Source organism: Bombina bombina, chromosome 3 (assembly GCF_027579735.1).
Source record: "Bombina bombina isolate aBomBom1 chromosome 3, aBomBom1.pri, whole genome shotgun sequence".
Classification (NCBI taxonomy): domain Eukaryota; kingdom Metazoa; phylum Chordata; class Amphibia; order Anura; family Bombinatoridae; genus Bombina; species Bombina bombina.
In genome coordinates this window covers 648728191-648748712 of record NC_069501.1, presented here as the reverse complement: position 1 = coordinate 648748712, position 20522 = coordinate 648728191, and the positions used below count along the sequence as shown (strand labels likewise).

At 41.2% G+C, this 20522-nt stretch overlaps 1 protein-coding gene across 1 annotated transcript in view; it reads left to right on the top strand.

Annotated features, from left to right (window-relative positions):
• NXN (nucleoredoxin) overlaps positions 1–20522 on the top strand; it is a 457846-nt gene that overhangs the window by 195018 nt on the left and 242306 nt on the right. The window contains exon 3 of the mRNA XM_053707374.1: positions 18718–18851. Coding sequence (XP_053563349.1) covers positions 18718–18851 — 134 coding nt within the window. The remainder of the gene's footprint in view (positions 1–18717; positions 18852–20522) is intronic.

Below are 20522 nucleotides of genomic sequence, written 5' to 3'. Positions count from 1 at the left end.
TAGTGCTATCAGTTGACTTGATTAGATCTTGCTCCAGAATTACAGCTTTAAGAAGGATTATGTATAGTTTCACTATTCACTATTGCAGGGTCAACCTTAGCATTTGTGGGCACTGAGCAGGATACATTTATAGGGCCCCTCAGCCCAGTGCCCTTATTCTCCTCTGCTGTATGCCCACCCCTGTACCAACATTTAGTGATGCCTATATAAATAATAACACAAAATATTTGACCTCCTGATGCTTTAAAAACTTCTCAAACTAAATACAACATCTCATAATCTCAAGTCTTACATTGTGGGGCCTCCAAAGAGTGGGGCCCTGGGCGGGTGCACCTCTCGCCCTGCCCAAAGGGGCGGGCTACCTCATTGTGTGCGGTTGAGGTGCAGTGAAGACAAAGGACATTTTACATGGTTTGCTGTCACCCCCCCATCCTGTTACTATACAGAAATACATACACTTGCAACCTAGATTTTGTAAAGACCTCCAATACGAGGGTGTAGCAGCCATGCTTTAATGTGCATTAAATAAAGACGACTGCTCCACTGCTGTGCATGTTCAGAGCATTCCCTCATTGGCCAGGCCTTGTGCATGCTAGCACCATTGCTTCAGTCTCTCTATTGGTAATAACCTGAGTGCTCCTTTATTGTTCATAATTGCTCATTTAAGGGGACAGTCTAGTCAAAATTAAACATTCATTATTCAGATAGGGTATACAATTTTAAACAACTTTCCAATTTACTTTTATCATCAAATTTGCTTTGTTTCCTTGGTGGTATTTTTGAAAAGCTAAACCTAGGTAGGCTCAAACTGATTTCTAAACTGTTGAAAACTGCCTCCTAGCTCAGAGCATATTGAATGTTTTTCACAGTTAGACAGTACTAGTTAATGTGTGTCATATAGATAACATTGTGCTCACTCCCGTGGAGTTATTTAGGAGCCTGCACTGATTAGCTAAACTGCATGTCTGTCAAAAGCACTGAGATAAGGGGCAGTCTGCAGAGGCTTAGATACAAGATAATCACAGAGGTAAAAAGTATATAAATATAAACGTGTTAGTTATGCAAAACTGGGGAATGGGTAATAAAGTGATTATCTATCTTTTTAAACAATAAAAATTCTGATGTAGACTGTCCCTTTAATAGGGGTTTAGGGCCACTTACACATTTCTTTCATGTAAGTGGCAAGAGTCCATGAGCTAGTGACATATGGGATATACATTCCTACCAGGAGGGGGCAAAGTATCCCAAACCTCAAAATGCCTATAAATACACCACCTACCTCACTCATTCCTTAGTTTTACAAATTTGCCTCCTTGTGGAGGTGGTGAAGCAAGATGTGCTTGATTTCTTCTGTGATAGGCGCTTCTAAACATATTGAAGCCCAGTTCCTCTCAAAGTACAGTGTTTGTCTGCGGGATGTGAAGGGAGTATTGCTTGATGACGCCATGTTTTCACCTATGGGAAATCTATTCTAAGGCTCTCTGTAAATCGGTCGTAGAGATTCATCCCTGCCTCCCTTTTCAGATCGACATTATATACTCCTCTACCATTACCTCTGCTGATATGTTTCAGTACTGGTTTGGCTGTCTGCTATATGTGGATGGGTGTCTTCTGATAAGTATATATCATTTTTTAAGACACTCTCAGCTATGTTTGGCACTTTATATTATAAAGTTTTAAATGTATATTGTATACATTTGCCATGAGTCGGTTCTGTGTATTTCCCTTTGCAGTCTAACAGTTTCAGCATGGAAATTATGTTTGTGGGAGTTTTTTTAGACTTACTTGGGGTTCCCGATTACTTGTAAACTTGAAGTCTGTTTTATTAAATTTTCGTGGGCTTAGGCTCCCGATGATGCAGAATGTTACTTTTTATTGCATAATTTTTTGTGTCATTTTTTGGTCATGATGCTAGTCGCGTCCTTTCTTGTGACTTTCTTGTCATGAGTTGTTTTGGCGCAAAGTCACAACGGTTATGACGCGAGTCGCGTCATTTCTCAAGTTTTGGCACCTAAAGTTTTTTCTTCATTTGCGCCTTTCTTGGTGCCAAAATTTGTTATATTAAGTCTCTCCTTCTTTTGCTCTCTGCTCTCATTTTGGTTTTTGAGGGCTTGGTTGCTTGCTTTTGATTTTTACTATAATTTTATCATAAGCATTTTTTTCCCATTCCTGAAACTGTTACTTTGAGGAAATTGGATATTTTGTTTAATTGTTATTTTTTCCTTTTTGTTACATTTTGCAAGATGTCTAAGACTGATCCTTCCTCTGATGTTACTGTAGGAACCAAGCTGCCTGAAACCAATTCTACCAAAGCTAGTGTGTATGTTGTAAATTTGCTGAACTGCTAAAATTATACATGCTGATAATGTTTCTATAAGTATAAATACATCTATTGTTAAACCTTCACAGTCTAATGTACATGATATTCATGTAGATATAAAATATTATATTGCTACAGCCATTAAGAAGACTATGACTGCTATTCCGCCTTCAAATAAACGTAAAAGGTCTCTCCTAACTTTTCATAGATTTGATGAACATTGTATTGATCAACAGCATACTGAAGTATCTTCTGCTGATGAGGATCTCTCTGGGTCAGAGGATCCTACTTCAGAGACTGAAATTGATAAATCTACCTTTCTTTTTAAGATTGAATATATTCATTCTTTATTAAAGGAAGTATTGTTTACTTTGGGTATTGAGGAATCTAGTCCTCTTGAATAGCAAACGTTTGAATTCTATTTTTAAAACTTCTGAGGTTACTCCTGAAGTTTTTTCTATTCCAGACGCTATTTCTCATATGTTTACTAAGGAATGGTCTAAACTTGCTGCTTCTTTTAACCCTCCTTCTAGATTTAAAAAAAAATATATCCTTTTACCTGTGGCTAATCTAGAGTTTTGGGAAAAAATCCCTAATGTTGATGGGGCTATTTCTACTCTCGCCAAACGTACTGGTATTCCTATGGAAGATAGTACTTCTTTTAAGGATCCTTTAGATAGGAAGATTGAATCCTATCTTAGAAAAGCATATTTACATACTAGCTATATTCTTAGACCTGCCATTTATATGGCTGATGTTGCTACAGCTTCAATTTTTTGGTTGGACAGTTTAGCTCAATAGTTAATAGATCCTGAATTGTCTAGCATTGTTCTTTTACTTCAACATGTTAAAGGGACACTGAACCCAAATTTTTTCTTTCATGATTCAGATAGAGCATGCAATTTTAAGCAACTTTCTAATTTACTTCTATTATCAATTTTAATTCGTTCTCTTGCTATCTTTATTTGAAAAAGAAGGCATCTCAGCTAAGGAGCCAGCAAATGTTTGCTTCAGAACCATGGATAGCACTTGTTTATTGGTGCTGACCAATCAGCAAGGACAACCCAGGTTGTTCACCAAAAATGGGCCGGCATCTAAACTTACATTCTTGCTTTTCAAATAAAAATACCAATAGAATGAATAAAATTTGATAATAGGAGTAAATTAGAAAGTTGCTTAAAAATGCATGCTCTATGTGAATCATGAAAGAAATTTTTTGAGTACAGTGTCCCTTTAATCATTTTATCTGTGATGCTATATTTGATGTCATTAAGATTGATATTAAATCTATGTCTTTAGCTACTCTTACTAGAAGAGCTTTATGGCTTAAATCTTGGAATGCTGATATGGTGTCTAAATCTAGATTACTATCTTTATCATTTCAGGGTAGTAATTTATTTGGTTCTCAATTAGATTCTATTTTTTCCACTATCCCCGGGGGAAAGGGAGTCTTTCTGCCCAAGATAAGAATTCTAAGGGTAAATTTATTGTTTTCATTCCTTTCGTCAGAATAGAGAGCTAAAGACCTCTCTTTCCCCTAAGGCCTCTGGCTCTAATTGGAGACCATCTCCAAATTGGAATAAATCCAAGCCTTCTAAAAAACCAAATCCAGTCCCTAAGACTGCATGAAGGTTCGGCCCTCAAAACAGTTCAACTGGTGGGGGGCAGATTGAAATTTTCTCCAACATAGGTGTGTCCGGTCCACGGCGTCATCCTTACTTGTGGGATATTCTCTTCCCCAACAGGAAATGGCAAAGAGCCCAGCAAAGCTGGTCACATGATCCCTCCTAGGCTCCGCCTACCCCAGTCATTCTCTTTGCCGTTGTACAGGCAACATCTCCACGGAGATGGCTTAGAGTTTTTTAGTGTTTAACTGTAGTTTTTATTATTCAATCAAGAGTTTGTTATTTTAAAATAGTGCTGGTATGTACTATTTACTCAGAAACAGAAAAGAGATGAAGATTTCTGTTTGTATGAGGAAAATGATTTTAGCACCGTAACTAAAATCCATGGCTGTTCCACACAGGACTGTTGAGAGCAATTAACTTCAGTTGGGGGAACAGTGTGCAGTCTCTTGCTGCTTGAGGTATGACACATTCTAACAAGACGATGTAATGCTGGAAGCTGTCATTTTTCCCTATGGGATCCGGTAAGCCATGTTTATTACGATGGTAAATAAGGGCTTCACAAGGGCTTATTAAGATTGTAGACTTTTCTGGGCTAAATCGATTCAGTTTTAAAACATATTTAGCTTTGAGGAATCATTTTATCTGGGTTTATTGATATTATAATATCGGCAGGCACTGTATTAGACACCTTATTTCTCTGGGGCTTTCCCAAAGCATAAGCAGAGTCTCATTTTCGCGCCGGTGTGGCGCACTTGTTTTTGAGAGGCATGGCATGCAGTCGCATGTGAGAGGAGCTCTGATACTTAGAAAAGACTTTCTGAAGGCGTCATTTGGTATCGTATTCCCCTTTGGGCTTGGTTGGGTCTCAGCAAAGCAGATACCAGGGACTGTAAAGGGGTTAAAGTGTTAAAACGGCTCCGGTTCCGTTATTTTAAGGGTTAAAGCTTCCAAATTTGGTGTGCAATACTTTTAAGGCTTTAAGACACTGTGGTGAAAATTTGGTGAATTTTGTACAATTCCTTCATGTTTTTTCGCAATTGCAGTAATAAAGTGTGTTCAGTTTAAAATTTAAAGTGACAGTAACGGTCTTATTTTAAAACGTTTTTTGTACTTTATTATCAAGTTTATGCCTGTTTAACATGTCTGAACTACCAGATAGACTGTGTTCTGAATGTGGGGAAGCCAGAATTCCTGTTCATTTAAATAAATGTGATTTATGTGATAATGACAATGATGCCCAAGATGATTCCTCAAGTGAGGGGAGTAAGCATGGTACTGCATCATTCCCTCCTTCGTCTACACGAGTCTTGCCCACTCAGGAGGCCCCTAGTACATCTAGCGCGCCAATACTGCTTACTATGCAACAATTAACGGCTGTAATGGATAATTCTGTCAAAAACATTTTAGCCAAAATGAACCCTTGTCAGCGTAAGCGTGGCTGCTCTGTTTTAGTTACTGAAGAGCATGACGACGCTGATATTAATATCTCTGAAGGGCCCCTAACCCAATCTGAGGGGGCCAGGGAGGTTTTGTCTGAGGGAGAAATTACTGATTCAGGGAACATTTCTCAACAGGCTGAACCTGATGTAATTGCATTTAAATTTAAGTTGGAACATCTCCGCATTCTGCTTAAGGAGGTATTATCCACTCTGGATGATTGTGAAAAGTTGGTCCCAGAGAAACTATGTAAAATGGACAAGTTCCTAGAGGTGCCGGAGCTCCCAGAAGCTTTTCCTATACCCAAGCGGGTGGCGGACATTGTTAATAAAGAATGGGAAAGGCCCGGTATTCCTTTCGTCCCTCCCCCCATATTTAAAAAATTGTTTCCTATGGTCGACCCCAGAAAGGACTTATGGCAGACAGTCCCCAAGGTCGAGGGAGCGGTTTCTACTTTAAACAAACGCACCACTATACCCATAGAGGATAGTTGTGCTTTCAAAGATCCTATGGATAAAAAATTAGAAGGTTTGCTTAAAAAGATGTTTGTTCAGCAGGGTTACCTTCTACAACCAATTTCATGCATTGTCCCTGTCACTACAGCCGCATGTTTCTGGTTTGATGAACTGATAAAGGCGCTCGATAGTGATTCTCCTCCTTATGAGGAGATTATGGACAGAATCAATGCTCTCAAATTGGCTAATTCTTTCACCCTAGACGCCACTTTGCAATTGGCTAGGTTAGCGGCTAAGAATTCTGGGTTTGCTATTGTGGCGCGCAGAGCGCTTTGGTTGAAATCTTGGTCGGCTGACGCGTCTTCCAAGAACAAGCTACTAAACATTCCTTTCAAGGGGAAAACGCTGTTTGGCCCTGACTTGAAAGAGATTATCTCGGATATCACTGGGGGTAAGGGCCACGCCCTTCCTCAGGATCGGCCTTTCAAGGCGAAAAATAGACCCAATTTTCGTCCCTTTCGTAAAAACGGACCAGCCCAAAGTGCTACGTCCTCTAAGCAAGAGGGTAATACTTCTCAAGCCAAGCCAGCTTGGAGACCAATGCAAGGCTGGAACAAGGGAAAGCAGGCCAAGAAGCCTGCCACTGCTACCAAGACAGCATGAAATATTGGCCCCCGATCCGGGACCGGATCTGGTGGGGGGCAGACTCTCTCTCTTCGCTCAGGCTTGGGCAAGAGATGTTCTGGATCCTTGGGCGCTAGAAATAGTCTCCCAGGGTTATCTTCTGGAATTCAAGGGACTTCCCCCAAGGGGGAGGTTCCACAGGTCTCAGTTGTCTTCAGACCACATAAAAAGACAGGCGTTCTTACATTGTGTAGAAGACCTGTTAAAAATGGGAGTGATTCATCCTGTTCCACTAAGAGAACAAGGGATGGGGTTCTACTCCAATCTGTTCATAGTTCCCAAAAAAGAGGGAACGTTCAGACCAATCTTAGATCTCAAGATCTTAAACAAGTTTCTCAAGGTTCCATCTTTCAAGATGGAAACCATTCGAACTATTCTTCCTTCCATCCAGGAGGGTCAATTCATGACCACGGTGGATTTAAAGGATGCGTATCTACATATTCCTATCCACAAGGAACATCATCGGTTCCTAAGGTTTGCATTCCTGGACAAACATTACCAGTTCGTGGCGCTTCCTTTCGGATTAGCCACTGCTCCAAGGATTTTCACAAAGGTACTAGGCTCCCTTCTAGCGGTGCTAAGACCAAGGGGCATTGCAGTAGTACCTTACCTGGACGACATTCTGATTCAAGCGTCGTCCCTTCCTCAAGCAAAGGCTCACACGGACATTGTCCTGGCCTTTCTCAGATCTCACGGCTGGAAAGTGAACGTGGAAAAGAGTTCTCTATCCCCGTCAACAAGGGTTCCCTTCTTGGGAACAATTATAGACTCTTTAGAAATGAGGATCTTTCTAACAGAGGCCAGAAAAACAAAACTTCTAGACTCTTGTCGGATACTTCATTCCGTTCCTCTTCCTTCCATAGCTCAGTGCATGGAAGTGATCGGGTTGATGGTAGCGGCGATGGACATAGTTCCTTTTGCGCGCATTCATCTAAGACCATTACAACTGTGCATGCTCAGTCAGTGGAATGGGGACTATACAGACTTGTCTCCGAAGATACAAGTAAATCAGAGGACCAGAGACTCACTCCGTTGGTGGCTGTCCCTGGACAATCTGTCTCAAGGGATGACGTTCCGCAGACCAGAGTGGGTCATTGTCACGACCGACGCCAGTCTGATGGGCTGGGGCGCGGTCTGGGGATCCCTGAAAGCTCAGGGTCTTTGGTCTCGGGAAGAATCTCTTCTACCGATAAATATTCTGGAACTGAGAGCGATATTCAATGCTCTCAAGGCCTGGCCTCGGCTAGCGAGGACCAAGTTCATACGGTTTCAATCAGACAACATGACAACTGTTGCGTACATCAACCATCAGGGGGGAACAAGGAGTTCCCTAGCGATGGAAGAAGTGACCAAAATCATTCTATGGGCGGAGTCTCACTCCTGCCACCTGTCTGCTATCCACATCCCAGGAGTGGAAAATTGGGAAGCGGATTTTCTGAGTCGTCAGACATTGCATCCGGGGGAGTGGGAACTCCATCCGGAAATCTTTGCCCAAGTCACTCACCTGTGGGGCATTCCAGACATGGATCTGATGGCCTCTCGTCAGAACTTCAAAGTTCCTTGCTACGGGGCCAGATCCAGGGATCCCAAGGCGGCTCTAGTGGATGCACTAGTAGCACCTTGGACCTTCAAACTAGCTTATGTGTTCCCGCCATTTCCTCTCATCCCCAGGCTGGTAGCCAGGATCAATCAGGAGAGGGCGTCGGTGATCTTGATAGCTCCTGCGTGGCCACGCAGGACTTGGTATGCAGATCTGGTGAATATGTCATCGGCTCCACCTTGGAAGCTACCTTTGAGACGAGACCTTCTTGTTCAGGGTCCGTTCGAACATCCGAATCTGGTTTCACTCCAGCTGACTGCTTGGAGATTGAACGCTTGATTTTATCGAAGCGAGGATTCTCAGATTCTGTTATCGATACTCTTGTTCAGGCCAGAAAGCCTGTAACTAGAAAGATTTACCACAAAATTTGGAAAAAATATATCTGTTGGTGTGAATCTAAAGGATTCCCTTGGGACAAGGTTAAGATTCCTAGGATTCTATCCTTCCTTCAAGAAGGATTGGAAAAAGGATTATCTGCTAGTTCCCTGAAGGGACAGATTTCTGCCTTGTCGGTATTACTTCACAAAAAGCTGGCAGCTGTGCCAGATGTTCAAGCCTTTGTTCAGGCTCTGGTTAGAATCAAGCCTGTTTACAAACCTTTGACTCCTCCTTGGAGTCTCAATTTAGTTCTTTCAGTTCTTCAGGGGGTTCCGTTTGAACCCTTACATTCCGTTGATATTAAGTTATTATCTTGGAAAGTTTTGTTTTTAGTTGCAATTTCTTCTGCTAGAAGAGTCTCAGAATTATCTGCTCTGCAGTGTTCTCCTCCTTATCTGGTGTTCCATGCAGATAAGGTGGTTTTACGTACTAAACCTGGTTTTCTTCCAAAAGTTGTTTCTAACAAAAACATTAACCAGGAGATTATCGTACCTTCTCTGTGTCCAAAACCAGTTTCAAAGAAGGAACGTTTGTTGCACAATTTGGATGTTGTTCGCGCTCTAAAATTCTATTTAGATGCTACAAAGGATTTTAGACAAACATCTTCCTTGTTTGTTGTTTATTCAGGTAAAAGGAGAGGTCAAAAAGCAACTTCTACCTCTCTCTCTTTTTGGATTAAAAGCATCATCAGATTGGCTTACGAGACTGCCGGACGGCAGCCTCCCGAAAGAATCACAGCTCATTCCACTAGGGCTGTGGCTTCCACATGGGCCTTCAAGAACGAGGCTTCTGTTGATCAGATATGTAGGGCAGCGACTTGGTCTTCACTGCACACTTTTACCAAATTTTACAAGTTTGATACTTTTGCTTCTTCTGAGGCTATTTTTGGGAGAAAGGTTTTGCAAGCCGTGGTGCCTTCCATTTAGGTGACCTGATTTGCTCCCTCCCTTCATCCGTGTCCTAAAGCTTTGGTATTGGTTCCCACAAGTAAGGATGACGCCGTGGACCGGACACACCTATGTTGGAGAAAACAGAATTTATGTTTACCTGATAAATTTCTTTCTCCAACGGTGTGTCCGGTCCACGGCCCGCCCTGGTTTTTTAATCAGGTCTGATAATTTATTTTCTTTAACTACAGTCACCACGGTACCATATGGTTTCTCCTATGCAAATATTCCTCCTTAACGTCGGTCGAATGACTGGGGTAGGCGGAGCCTAGGAGGGATCATGTGACCAGCTTTGCTGGGCTCTTTGCCATTTCCTGTTGGGGAAGAGAATATCCCACAAGTAAGGATGACGCCGTGGACCGGACACACCGTTGGAGAAAGAAATTTATCAGGTAAACATAAATTCTGTTATTTCAACACATTTGGACAGTTTCTGTTCAAAATCTGTGGATTCAGAATATTGTTTCTCAGGGGTATCGAATAGGTTTCAGAATAAGACCCCCCATGGGAAGATTCTTTCTCATGTTCCAACAAACCCTGTGAAGGCTCAGGCATTTCGGAAATGAGTTTCAGACCTAGAGCTTTTAGGGGTGATTGTTCCAGTTCCTCTGCCGGAACGGGGTTTGGTTTTTTATTCATATCTATTCATTGTCCCAAAGAAAGAAGATTAGTTAAGACCAATTCTGGATCTGAAATTTTTAAATAGTTTTGTAAGAGTCCCAACTTTTAAGATGGTGACTATAAGGACTATTCTGCCTTTTGTTCAGCAAGGTCATTTCATGTCCACAATCAACTTACATGACGCTTATCTTCACATTCTGATTCATCCAGACCACTATCGGTTTCTGAGATTCTCTTTTCTAGACAAGCATTACCAATTTGTCGCTCTTCCATTTGGCCTAGCGACAGCTACGAGAATCTTTTCAAAGGTTCTCGGTGCCCTTCTATCTGTAATAAGATAGAGCAGGGTATTGCAGTGTTTCCTTATTTGTACGATATCTTGGTACTAGCTCAGTCTTTTCATTTTGCAGAATCTCACACAAAACAACTAGTGTGGTTTCTTCAAAAACATGGTTGGAGGGCCAATTTACAAAAGAGTTTCTTGATTCCTCAGACAAGGGTCACCTTTTTAGGTTTCCAGATAGATTCAGTGTTCATGACTCTTTCTCTGACAGACAAGACGAATGAAGTTAGTTTTAGCTTGTCTAAACCTTCAGTCTCTATCATTCCCTTCAGTGGCTATGTGCATGGAAGTTTTAGGTCTCATGACTGCATCATCGGACGCGATCCCCTTTGCTCGTTTGTATATGAGACCTCTACAGCTTAGTATGTTGCACCAATGGTGCAGGGATTATACTCGGATATCACAACTGATTTACTTAAATCCCAACACTCAACTCTCTCTGACTAGGTGGTTAGACCATCACCTTATTGTTCAAGGGGCCTCATTTGTTCGACCTACCTGTACTGTGATAAGAACAGATGCAGGTCTTACAGGTTGGGGAGCTGTCTAGGGGTCTCTGACAGCACAAGGGGTTTGGAAACCTCAAGAGGCGAGGTTACCAATCAATATTTTAGAACTCTAGAATTTTCAGAGCTCTTCAGGTGTGGCCGCTATTGAAGAGAGAACTTTACATTTGTTTTCAAACAGACAATATCATAACAGTGGCATATATCTATCATCAAGTAGGGACTCGCAGTCCTTCAGCAATGAAAGAAGTATTTTGGATACTTTCTTGGGCAGAATCCAGATCTTGCCAAATATCTGCGATTTATGTTCCAGATGTAGACAATTGGGAAGCGGATTATCTCAGCCGTCAGACTTTACATCCAGGGGAGTGGTCTCTCCATCCAGATGTGTTTTTCATCTTGTGCAGATGTGGGGTCTTCCAGTAATAGATCTGATGGCCTCACATCTAAACAAGTAGCTTCCCAGATACCTTTACAGGTCCTCCTTCCAAGGGTGATCTCCAAGATCATAATGGAACAATCTCATGTGTTTCTAATAGCACTAGCATGGCCTCACAGGTTTTGGTATGTGGATCTTGTCAGGATGTCCAGTTGCCAGCCTTGTCCACTTCCTCTAAGGCCAGACCTTTTGTCTCAAGGGCCGTTTTTCCATCAGGATCTCAAATCTCTAAATTTGATGTCATGGACATTGAACGCTTAGTCATAGAGGTTTCTCTGACTCGGTGATTAGCACTATGATACAGGCTCGTAAGTCTGTTTCAAAGAAAATTTATCATCAAGTTTGGAAAACCTAAATTTCATGGTGTTACACTCATAATTATTCTTGGCATTCTTTCAGAATTCCAAGGATTTTACAGTTTCTTCAGGATGGTTTGGATAAGAGTTTGTCTGCAAATACTTTGAGAGGACAAATATTTGCTCTTTCTGTCCTATTTTATAGAATGATTGCTAAACTTCCTGATATTCACTGTTTTTGTTCAGACTTTGATTTGTATCAAACCTGTTATTAAATCTATTTCCATCTTAATACGAGGAGAGTCAACGACTTCATTCATTACTTGTGGGAATACAGAACCTGGCCACCAGAAGGAGGCAAAGACACCCTAGCCAAAGGCTTAAATACCCCCTCTCCCCTCATCCCCTAGTCATTCTTTGCCTTTCGTCACAGGAGGATGGCAGAGAAGTGTCGGAAGATTCGGAGTAGTCTCTTATGGAGGGTAGTACTCTTCAGAATGGGACTGGAGTTTTAAATAGTCTTGTCAGCCTCTCAGTGAGAGCATTGATGAATGTTGGGGTCTGCGAAACCATCCAGACTCGTATTAACAGCTCCTTAAGCAATCAGTGTTGACGAGTTTCACTGCCTGCTTTCTACCACTTAAGTCCATGTCAGGAGCGAAGCTACAACACTGTCAAACTTGAGAGGCCGTGTTCCTGTTCCACGGCATAGATTCTGGTAATATTGTTTCATTTTGTATACATGTATGATAACGCAAGAAGACAGGGTCACAGTGTGGATCCTTTTATCTGTATAGAATTAAGGGTTAATATCTCCGGAAGGGGATTATTAAACAGGGGGGGATTTATACATGATTGTTTTATTGTGTTTTTTGCTATGACATGTGTGAGATGTGGCTCTGGCTATGTGTTAACAGTCAGGTTATCTGCGCATCCTATTTAGCTTGGCGCGTTTTTTTCTCAACTGCAGGGGTGGTCCTGCATGGCACTCCATGTGACCGGGTTTGGCCTCATTCTCTTCCTTTTCCTAACCGTCGGTTGCAGGAGACAAAACGGTTTTCTCTGTAGTAGGTGGTGAGGGCCCTGGCCATTGGGGTATAAATGTGCCATTTATTTTGTTAGATAGTCCATATTAAAAGCGCAAGCTATTGAGGACTCTGATGCGTTAGAGGGTACTCCCTCTTTGCCTAAATCTAATGCCTGTGTTTATTATGAGGATGTCTCAGTATACCCGCCTGCTCAACTATGTTCCATATGCCTTGATAAAATAGTGATATTTAAAAAGAACAGGATGTTTAGTACCACTGAGCCGTCTACCTCTGAGGGGTGCATTCCCTACAATCGTCTCCGATTACACATGCAGCTCCCCAGTGCACTTCTAATCCTCCTGCGGGAGGGGTCCTGTGGCCGCCTGATTTTGCTGATCAGTTGCAAACGGCGGTATCTGCAGCCTTCAGTGCTTTACCTCGCCCTGCAAAGTGCAAGTGAAAGGTTAAACATTGCTATCCTTCCCAGGGGTCATCTACTCCGTTGGATGTTTCTGAGACTAGATTATTCCCTGATGCAGAGGATTCCGATACTTCAGAGGACTCTTTCTCTGGGTTGGAATCTGCGGCCTCTAAGCTTCCGGCTGTGGAGGAACCAGAGTTTAGGTTTAGGATGGAGCACTTACGCTTTTTATTAATAGAGGTATTGGCTACTCTAGAGGTTCCGAAACCAAAGTTACCCGAGGAACCTTCTATTCCTAAGCTTGATAAAGTTTGAGGACAGGGTAGTGCCCTAGACTTATCCGATTCCTGTAAAGATGGTGAATATTATTAAGAATGAATGGGAGAGACTTCTTCATTTAAGAAATTGATCCTGGTTCCTGACTCTGTTAGAATTGTGGGAAACTGTCCCTAAGGTGAATGTAGCTATCTCTACGCTCGCTAAGCGCATCACTATCCTGCTCGAGGATAATTCATCGTTTAAGGAACCCATGGATAAGAAATTAGAGACCCTGTTAAGGAAGATGTTTCAGCACACAGGGTTCTTATTTCAGCCTGTGGTGTCGGGAGCTGCTACCTATTGGTGTGACTCTCTGTCAGAGATAATTGAGGTGGAGACTCCCCTCGATGAGAAACAGGAAAGAATTAAGGCCCTGAGGGTAGCTAATTCGTTTATCTGTGATGCAAATATGCAGATTATTTGCTTGAATGCAAAAGACATCAGGCTTTTCTGTTCTGGCCCGGAGGGCTCTGTGGTTGAAGTCGTGGTCTGCTGACATGACGTCCAAATCTAGATTACTTTCCCTTCCATTTAAGGGAAAGGTTCTTTTCGGTCCAGGCCTGGAGGACCTACTTGTTCTGGTGTGAGATTCGTGGATATCCCTGGCATAAGGTCAGGGTATCCAGGATCCTTTCCTTTCTCCAGGACGGTTTGGAGAAGGGGCTTGTCGCCAGTTCCTTAAAGGAACAGACTTCGGCTCTATCTGTGTTGTTACATAAGAAGCTCACTGAGCTTCCTGATATAGTTTTTTGTTTAGGATCTATCCAGGATAGGGTTGCCACCTTTTGACCAGAAAATTCCTGGACACTTTTTAAGTGGGCGTGGAGAGGGTGTGGCTTGGGGCGTGGCATCTCGCGGCCTCAAATTCATTACAAAATATATATACACTAATTAAAGGTGACATTATTTAAAAGTCTTCTGGAGTGCTTCTTGTCTTTTGATATATATATATATATATATATATATATAATATAATATAATATAATATATATATATACTGTCCATTTCATGAGAACACCCTGATTAGTTATCGAGAAGTGTAATAACGTTAGCTGCCAATGAGTGACTTACACATCCCACACACTACATAAAAACGAAACGCATTATATGCATTGCCAGCTACAATTATCTTGGTACCTGACCAGCTGAGTACAGTACTCAGCAGCCTGCCCGCTGACCCTGTGACTATTGCTCCTGCTCACAATCTTCCTCAAGCACCTCCTAGAAGCCATGGCAATGTCATCCAGAGAAGAGGCGGGAGTCAAGTTACGTTTTGATCTGTGCGACGGTTTTGTTGTCACGTGACACAGCCCTCCCAGTCTCCCACACACACACTCCCTCCAGGCTCCGTATCTCCTCCTGGGCTAAGAGCTCCTCTTGGCAGCTAATTTTTTTAATCTGTGCTTACGCCTTACTCCTGCTTGCTGCGCCAGGGGAGCTCTTAGCCCGTGGCATTTAAGGGCAGTTCCGGGACACTGGACACAGAGCGCCCGACCGGGACTGTCCCGGTGAAACCAGGGCGGGTGGCAACCCTAATCCAGGATCAGACCTGTATTTAGACATTCTGCTCTTTCTTGGAGTTTGAATCTGGTTCTTAGGGTTTTGCAGAGGGCTCCGTTTGAGCCTATGCATTCTCTTGACATTAAATCTCTGTCCTGGAAGGTTCTTTTTCTACTGGCTAATGCTTCGGCACGCAGAGTCTCTGAGTTGGCGTCCTTACAATGTGAGCCTCCTTTGGAGGAAGGTGTGTTTTTAGAAGGGTTTAATATCTATACATTTTTGGCCAGCGCAGTACTTACTCACTCCTTACCTGTTTTTTCATGCCGATAAGGCTGTACTTCACATTAGGTTTGGATTTCTCCCTAAGGTTGTGTCTGATCGCAAAATCAATCAGGAGATTGTAGTTCCTTCCTTGTGTCCTAACCCTTCTTCTTCGAAGGAACGGTTACTTCATAACTTGGATGTGGTTCGAGCTTTGAAATTCTATCTTCAGGCTACAAAGGATTTCAGACAGACTTCAGCATCGTTTGTGGTCTATTCGGGGAAGCGCAAAAGGCAGAAGGCTTCTTCCACTTTCCTATCTTTTTGGCTTAGGAGCATGATTTGCTTGGCTTATGAGACAGCGGGACATAAGCCTCCTCAGAGGATTGCGGCTCACTTGACTAGAGCTGTGGATTCTTCTTGGGCCTTCAAGAATGAGGCCTCTATGGAGCAGATTTCTAAGGCGGCTACCTGGTCCTCCTTACATACTTTTTCAGAGTTTTACAAATTTGATGTTTTTTCTTCGGCTGAAGCAGCTTTTGGGAGAAAGGTTTTGCAGGCTGTGGTGCCCTCAGAATAGGGTCTGCTTCTTTTTTCCCCTCCCGTTTTCATTCAGTGTCCTCTAGAGCTTGGGTATTTGTTTCCCACAAGTAATGAATGAAGCCGTGGACTCTCCTCGTATTAAGATGGAAAACATAAATTATGCTTACCTGATAATTTCATTTCCATCTGTACAATGAGAGTCCATGGCTCCCGCCTGGTTCTCCGTTAGGTGGACCTAAATTTCTTTTGTTTTTCTTCTGGCACCATTTATACCCTGATGTTTCTTCTAATGTTCCTTGTTCCCTCGGCAAAATGACTGGGGGTTGAGGGGAGTGGGGGAGGTATTTAAGCCTTTGGCTGGGGTGTCTTTGCCTCCTCCTTGTGGCCAGGTTCTGTATTCCCACAAGTAATGAATGAAGCTGTGGACTCTCCTCGTACAGATGGAAATGAAATTATCAGGTAAGCATAATTTGTTTTCTCCTCCTTGGAGTCTCAATTTAGTTTTGAAGATTTTGCAGGCTCCTCCTTTTGAGCCTATGCATTCTTTGGATATTAAACTACTTTCTTAGAAAGTATTGTTCCTTTTGACAATCTCTTCTGCTAGAAGAGTTTCCAAATTGTCTGCTCTCTCTTGTGAGTCTCCTTATCTGATTTTTCATGAAGATAAAGCTGTTTTGCAGACTTCATTTAAATTTTTGCCTAAAGTTGTGAATTCTAACATCAATAAGGAAATTGTTGTTCCTTCCTTGTGTCCTAATCCTAAGAATACTCTTGAAAGGTCTTTACATTCTTTGGATGTGGCAAGAGCTTTGAAATATTATGTTAAGGCTACTAAAGATTTCAGAAAGACTTCTAGTCTATTATTTATTTTTTCTGGTTCCAGGAAAGGTCAGAAAGCCTCTGCCATTTCTTTGGCATCTTGGTTAAAACTTTTGATTCATAAAGCTTATTTGGAGGCGGGGCAGTCTCCGCCTCAGAGAATTACAGCTCATTCTACTAGATCAGTTGACACTTCTTGGGCTTTTAAGAATGAAGCTTCTGTTGATCATATTTGCAAAGCAGCAATTTGGTCTTCTTTGCATACTTTTACTAAATTTTACCATTTTGATGTGTTTGCTTCCACGGAAGCAGCCGTTGGTAGAAAGGTTCATCAGGCAATTGTCTCAGTTTGATTCTAATGCCTTTGATTTGAGTTTTTTTTTTTTTTTTTTTTTAAAGAAAACAATTATTTTGGATTTAATTTCTCAGCGGATTTAACTGTTATTTTATCCCTCCCTCTCTAGTTTAGTTTTCCACATCTTGGGTATTATATACCATACGTCACTAGCTCATGGACTCTTGCCACTTACATGAACAAAAACATAATTTATGTAAGAACTTACCTGATAAATTAATTTCTTTCATAGTGGCAAGAGTCCATGAGACCCATACTATTTTTTGTGGTTATGATTTTTTGTAAAAAGCATTTTATTTTTTCCAGTTCCTTTTTTTGTATGCTTTTTACTTCTTCTTTTACACCTCACTTCTTGGCTACACGTTAAACTAAGGTATGAGCATTTTGAGGTTTGGGAAACTTTGCCCCCACCTGGTAGGAATATATATCCCATATGTCACTAGCTCATGGACTCTTGCCACTATGAATGAAATGAATTAATCAGGTAAGTTCTTAAATAAATTATGTTTTTTAACCTCACATACACATTTTTATTGAAAATGTCCAGGTGGCACAGTGCTAGATTTAAGTAAGGTTGCAGGATAACCTCTTTTGCACATTTAGCTAAATGCACAGTGCACATCTGTTTTCTCAAAAATCTATTTTTCCTGCTGGTCGCCAGTTGGCTCTCCCTGATTAAAGGCACAGTCTACACCTCAGTCATCTTAAAGTCTTACCGTAGATTAAGCTGCAAATAGCCTACTGCACCCCTTTCTATATCATGCAGCAGGAACAGTAAAAACGTTATTTTTAAATGAATATTGTTTCTGGACAGTTTGAAATGGCTGCCAAGCTCCACCCACTGATGACATCACGATCTGAGCTTTATATTGCTTCCAATCACAAAAGGCTCACTAGTTGGATTCAACAGACTATCAATGCTATTCAGCAGAGTGCATAGATGCAGCCCAGATCGTAATGTCATTGGTGGGTGGACTTGGCAGCCATTTCAAACTGGCCAAAAACAATATTCATTTTAAAATAACTTTTTTACCATTCCTGCTGCATGATATAGAAAGGGGTGCAAAAGACTATTTGCAGCTTAATCTAAGGTAATAGTTTAAGATGACTAAGGTGTAGACTGTCCCTTTAAGGGCTGGAAGTGATGTATTAAAGTTTAATATATTATTTCCATGTCCCTTTAAATTCTTAATCAAAGCCTGTATCCTATAAGTGTCTGACGTTCCTCTTAAATTAAGTTACAAGTAAAAAAAAAAAAAAGATTCATCATGCTCTAAGAACCGTTTAGTAATAAATACTTTCAATGAGAATCCCCATTTTGTACATATGAAGAAACATTTTATTGTACAGGGATCTGTGCAGATTAGATGCAATTAGAAAATGTTTGATTGTTACAAGTAGGGAAGAGGCAGGTAGCAGATAGGGAATGGAAGAATTCATATAAAGACAAAAGAAGGGGAACTTTCCAAAAGCTCCCAGAGTGGCAGAATAGATATTAAGAAGGCTCTGTTCATGTTCTTGCCTACAAGTAATTGTAGGTTGCATGTGCCCTTCTGTAATGCTAATAAAGCTTCATTAATTATGGCAACGACATAAGAAACAGTTAAACGCTGGAGGCTGTAGTCCCTGAAGCTAGGTTGGACAATGATATGCATGATCTCCGCAGGAATTCTAGTTTAACGGTGAATGCAGGGGGATTATTTCATATTGACAATCCAATGCAAGATACCAAGTTGTGTCACTGGTGTCGGACTGGGGCCTTATGCAGTGTTCCTTTGTTGTCACTAGTGTAGTCTTATTGTACCTTCTCATTCTCAGGTTTGGAATTCCCATGGGGGCCAAAGCCTTTCAGTGAAGTCATTGCTGGATCATTATTAAGGAGCAATGGCCAGACACAGGAAAGTAGCACTTTGGAAGGGTCTTACATTGGTGTCTATTTCTCTGCACATTGGGTGAGTAAATGCACATACTTCTGCTCGCTGATTCTTTAGGAAAATTAGGTTATCTTTAAAGGGACATGAAAGTGGTATACTATATTGAAAGGCACATGTACATATTCTCAGCAGCATCAATGCACTACTGTTAGCTAGCTGATGATTGGTGGCTACACACTTTTGTCTCTTGTCATTGGCTTGCCAGGTGTGCTCAGGCAGCTCCCAGTAGAACATTGCTGCTCTGGAGCTGACTTTAATTATGTGTTTAATTCCTTTATATTCTTAACACTACATCCACATATTCCCAGATATGTTTACATTGCCTTAATATTTTGCTAGCACTCTCTTTAGATCACCTGCCTCCTACATGTATCTCTCCACTTCCTGCTGGCTTCTGTTACAATGTTCATTGTATGTAGTTACATAGAAAAAAAGGTTGCAGATAAAGAGCTTTCTTGTCGAGTACAGATGAGGAAACAAAAGCTAAGAACAGCCAAGGTGGAATGTAAAGGAATGATTGTTATTCAACTGTGGATCCATGCACTTGTGCACTTAGTTCCACTTAAAGCCCTGCTCCATCTTCAACGTGTTTGCCTCTGTATTATTTATTTTTTTAACAAACTCATGACCTTTGAGTTATTGCTGTATAATTTTTAGCACAGTCAAACACATTTTTCTTACATGATTCAGTGCATACAATTTTAAAAACTTTCCAATTTTACTTCTGTTATACATTTTTGCTTCATTCTCTTCTTGTTGAAGGATAAGCATTGCACTACTGGGAGCTAGCTGAACACAACTGCTCAGCCAATAGCAAGAGGCATTTATGTGCAGCCACCCATCAGCCCCTAGCTCTCAGTAGTGCATTGATGCTTGGGGGTCTACCTACGTATGCTTTTGAACAAATGATACCAAGAGAATGAAACAAATTAAATAAGACGTAAATTGGAATGTTGTTTAAAATTGCATATTCTACGGGAATTAAAAAAATTTGTTTGACTTTACTCTCCCTTTAATAGGCAGCCTTACAGATATCACAATTTTGTATACATTTTATTCTGCCAAATCCAGTCACTGGGCTCTGATTAAAAAAAAATAGTTGTACATTGTCTCTTCCTGGCATACACGTGTGTGTTCTCTTTGTCACTGCAACTCAGATAAGTATATTTCCTTTGCCAAGAGTTGTTTTGGGATTGAAGGTTTTGTGTTTTGTTTTTGCCATGCTTCAGAAGCATACTGGCTTTGCTATGAATGAAATTAAACAAGCAGCCTCAGACACGGTCTTGTGGTATCTTTATTATAAAGTTTTGGCAGAATTATAGCTTGTTTTTGGTGATTCATGTGTTCCAGCTATTACATCACAATATTCTATTCAATAGTAAGCCTCTATATGTAACTGAGCATTATACTGGGGCTCTCAGAAAGTTCTAAGGACATTTATTCATTATTGATCTGTCAGTGTTTCATTACATAATAATGTGCCTGCTCTTAATACATTTTCATGGTCTCGTTGGTAATTTTCTGTTGGCCATCATAGATTCAAAATTCTAACATTGCTATTTAGTTTTGACTAAGTCTCACCTTGTTCCCATAGTAATTCTGGTTATGCATTTCGTAGAAGTAATTTCTTTCATGTAATTGGCAAGAGTCCATGAGCTAGTGACGTATGGGATATACAATCCTACCAGG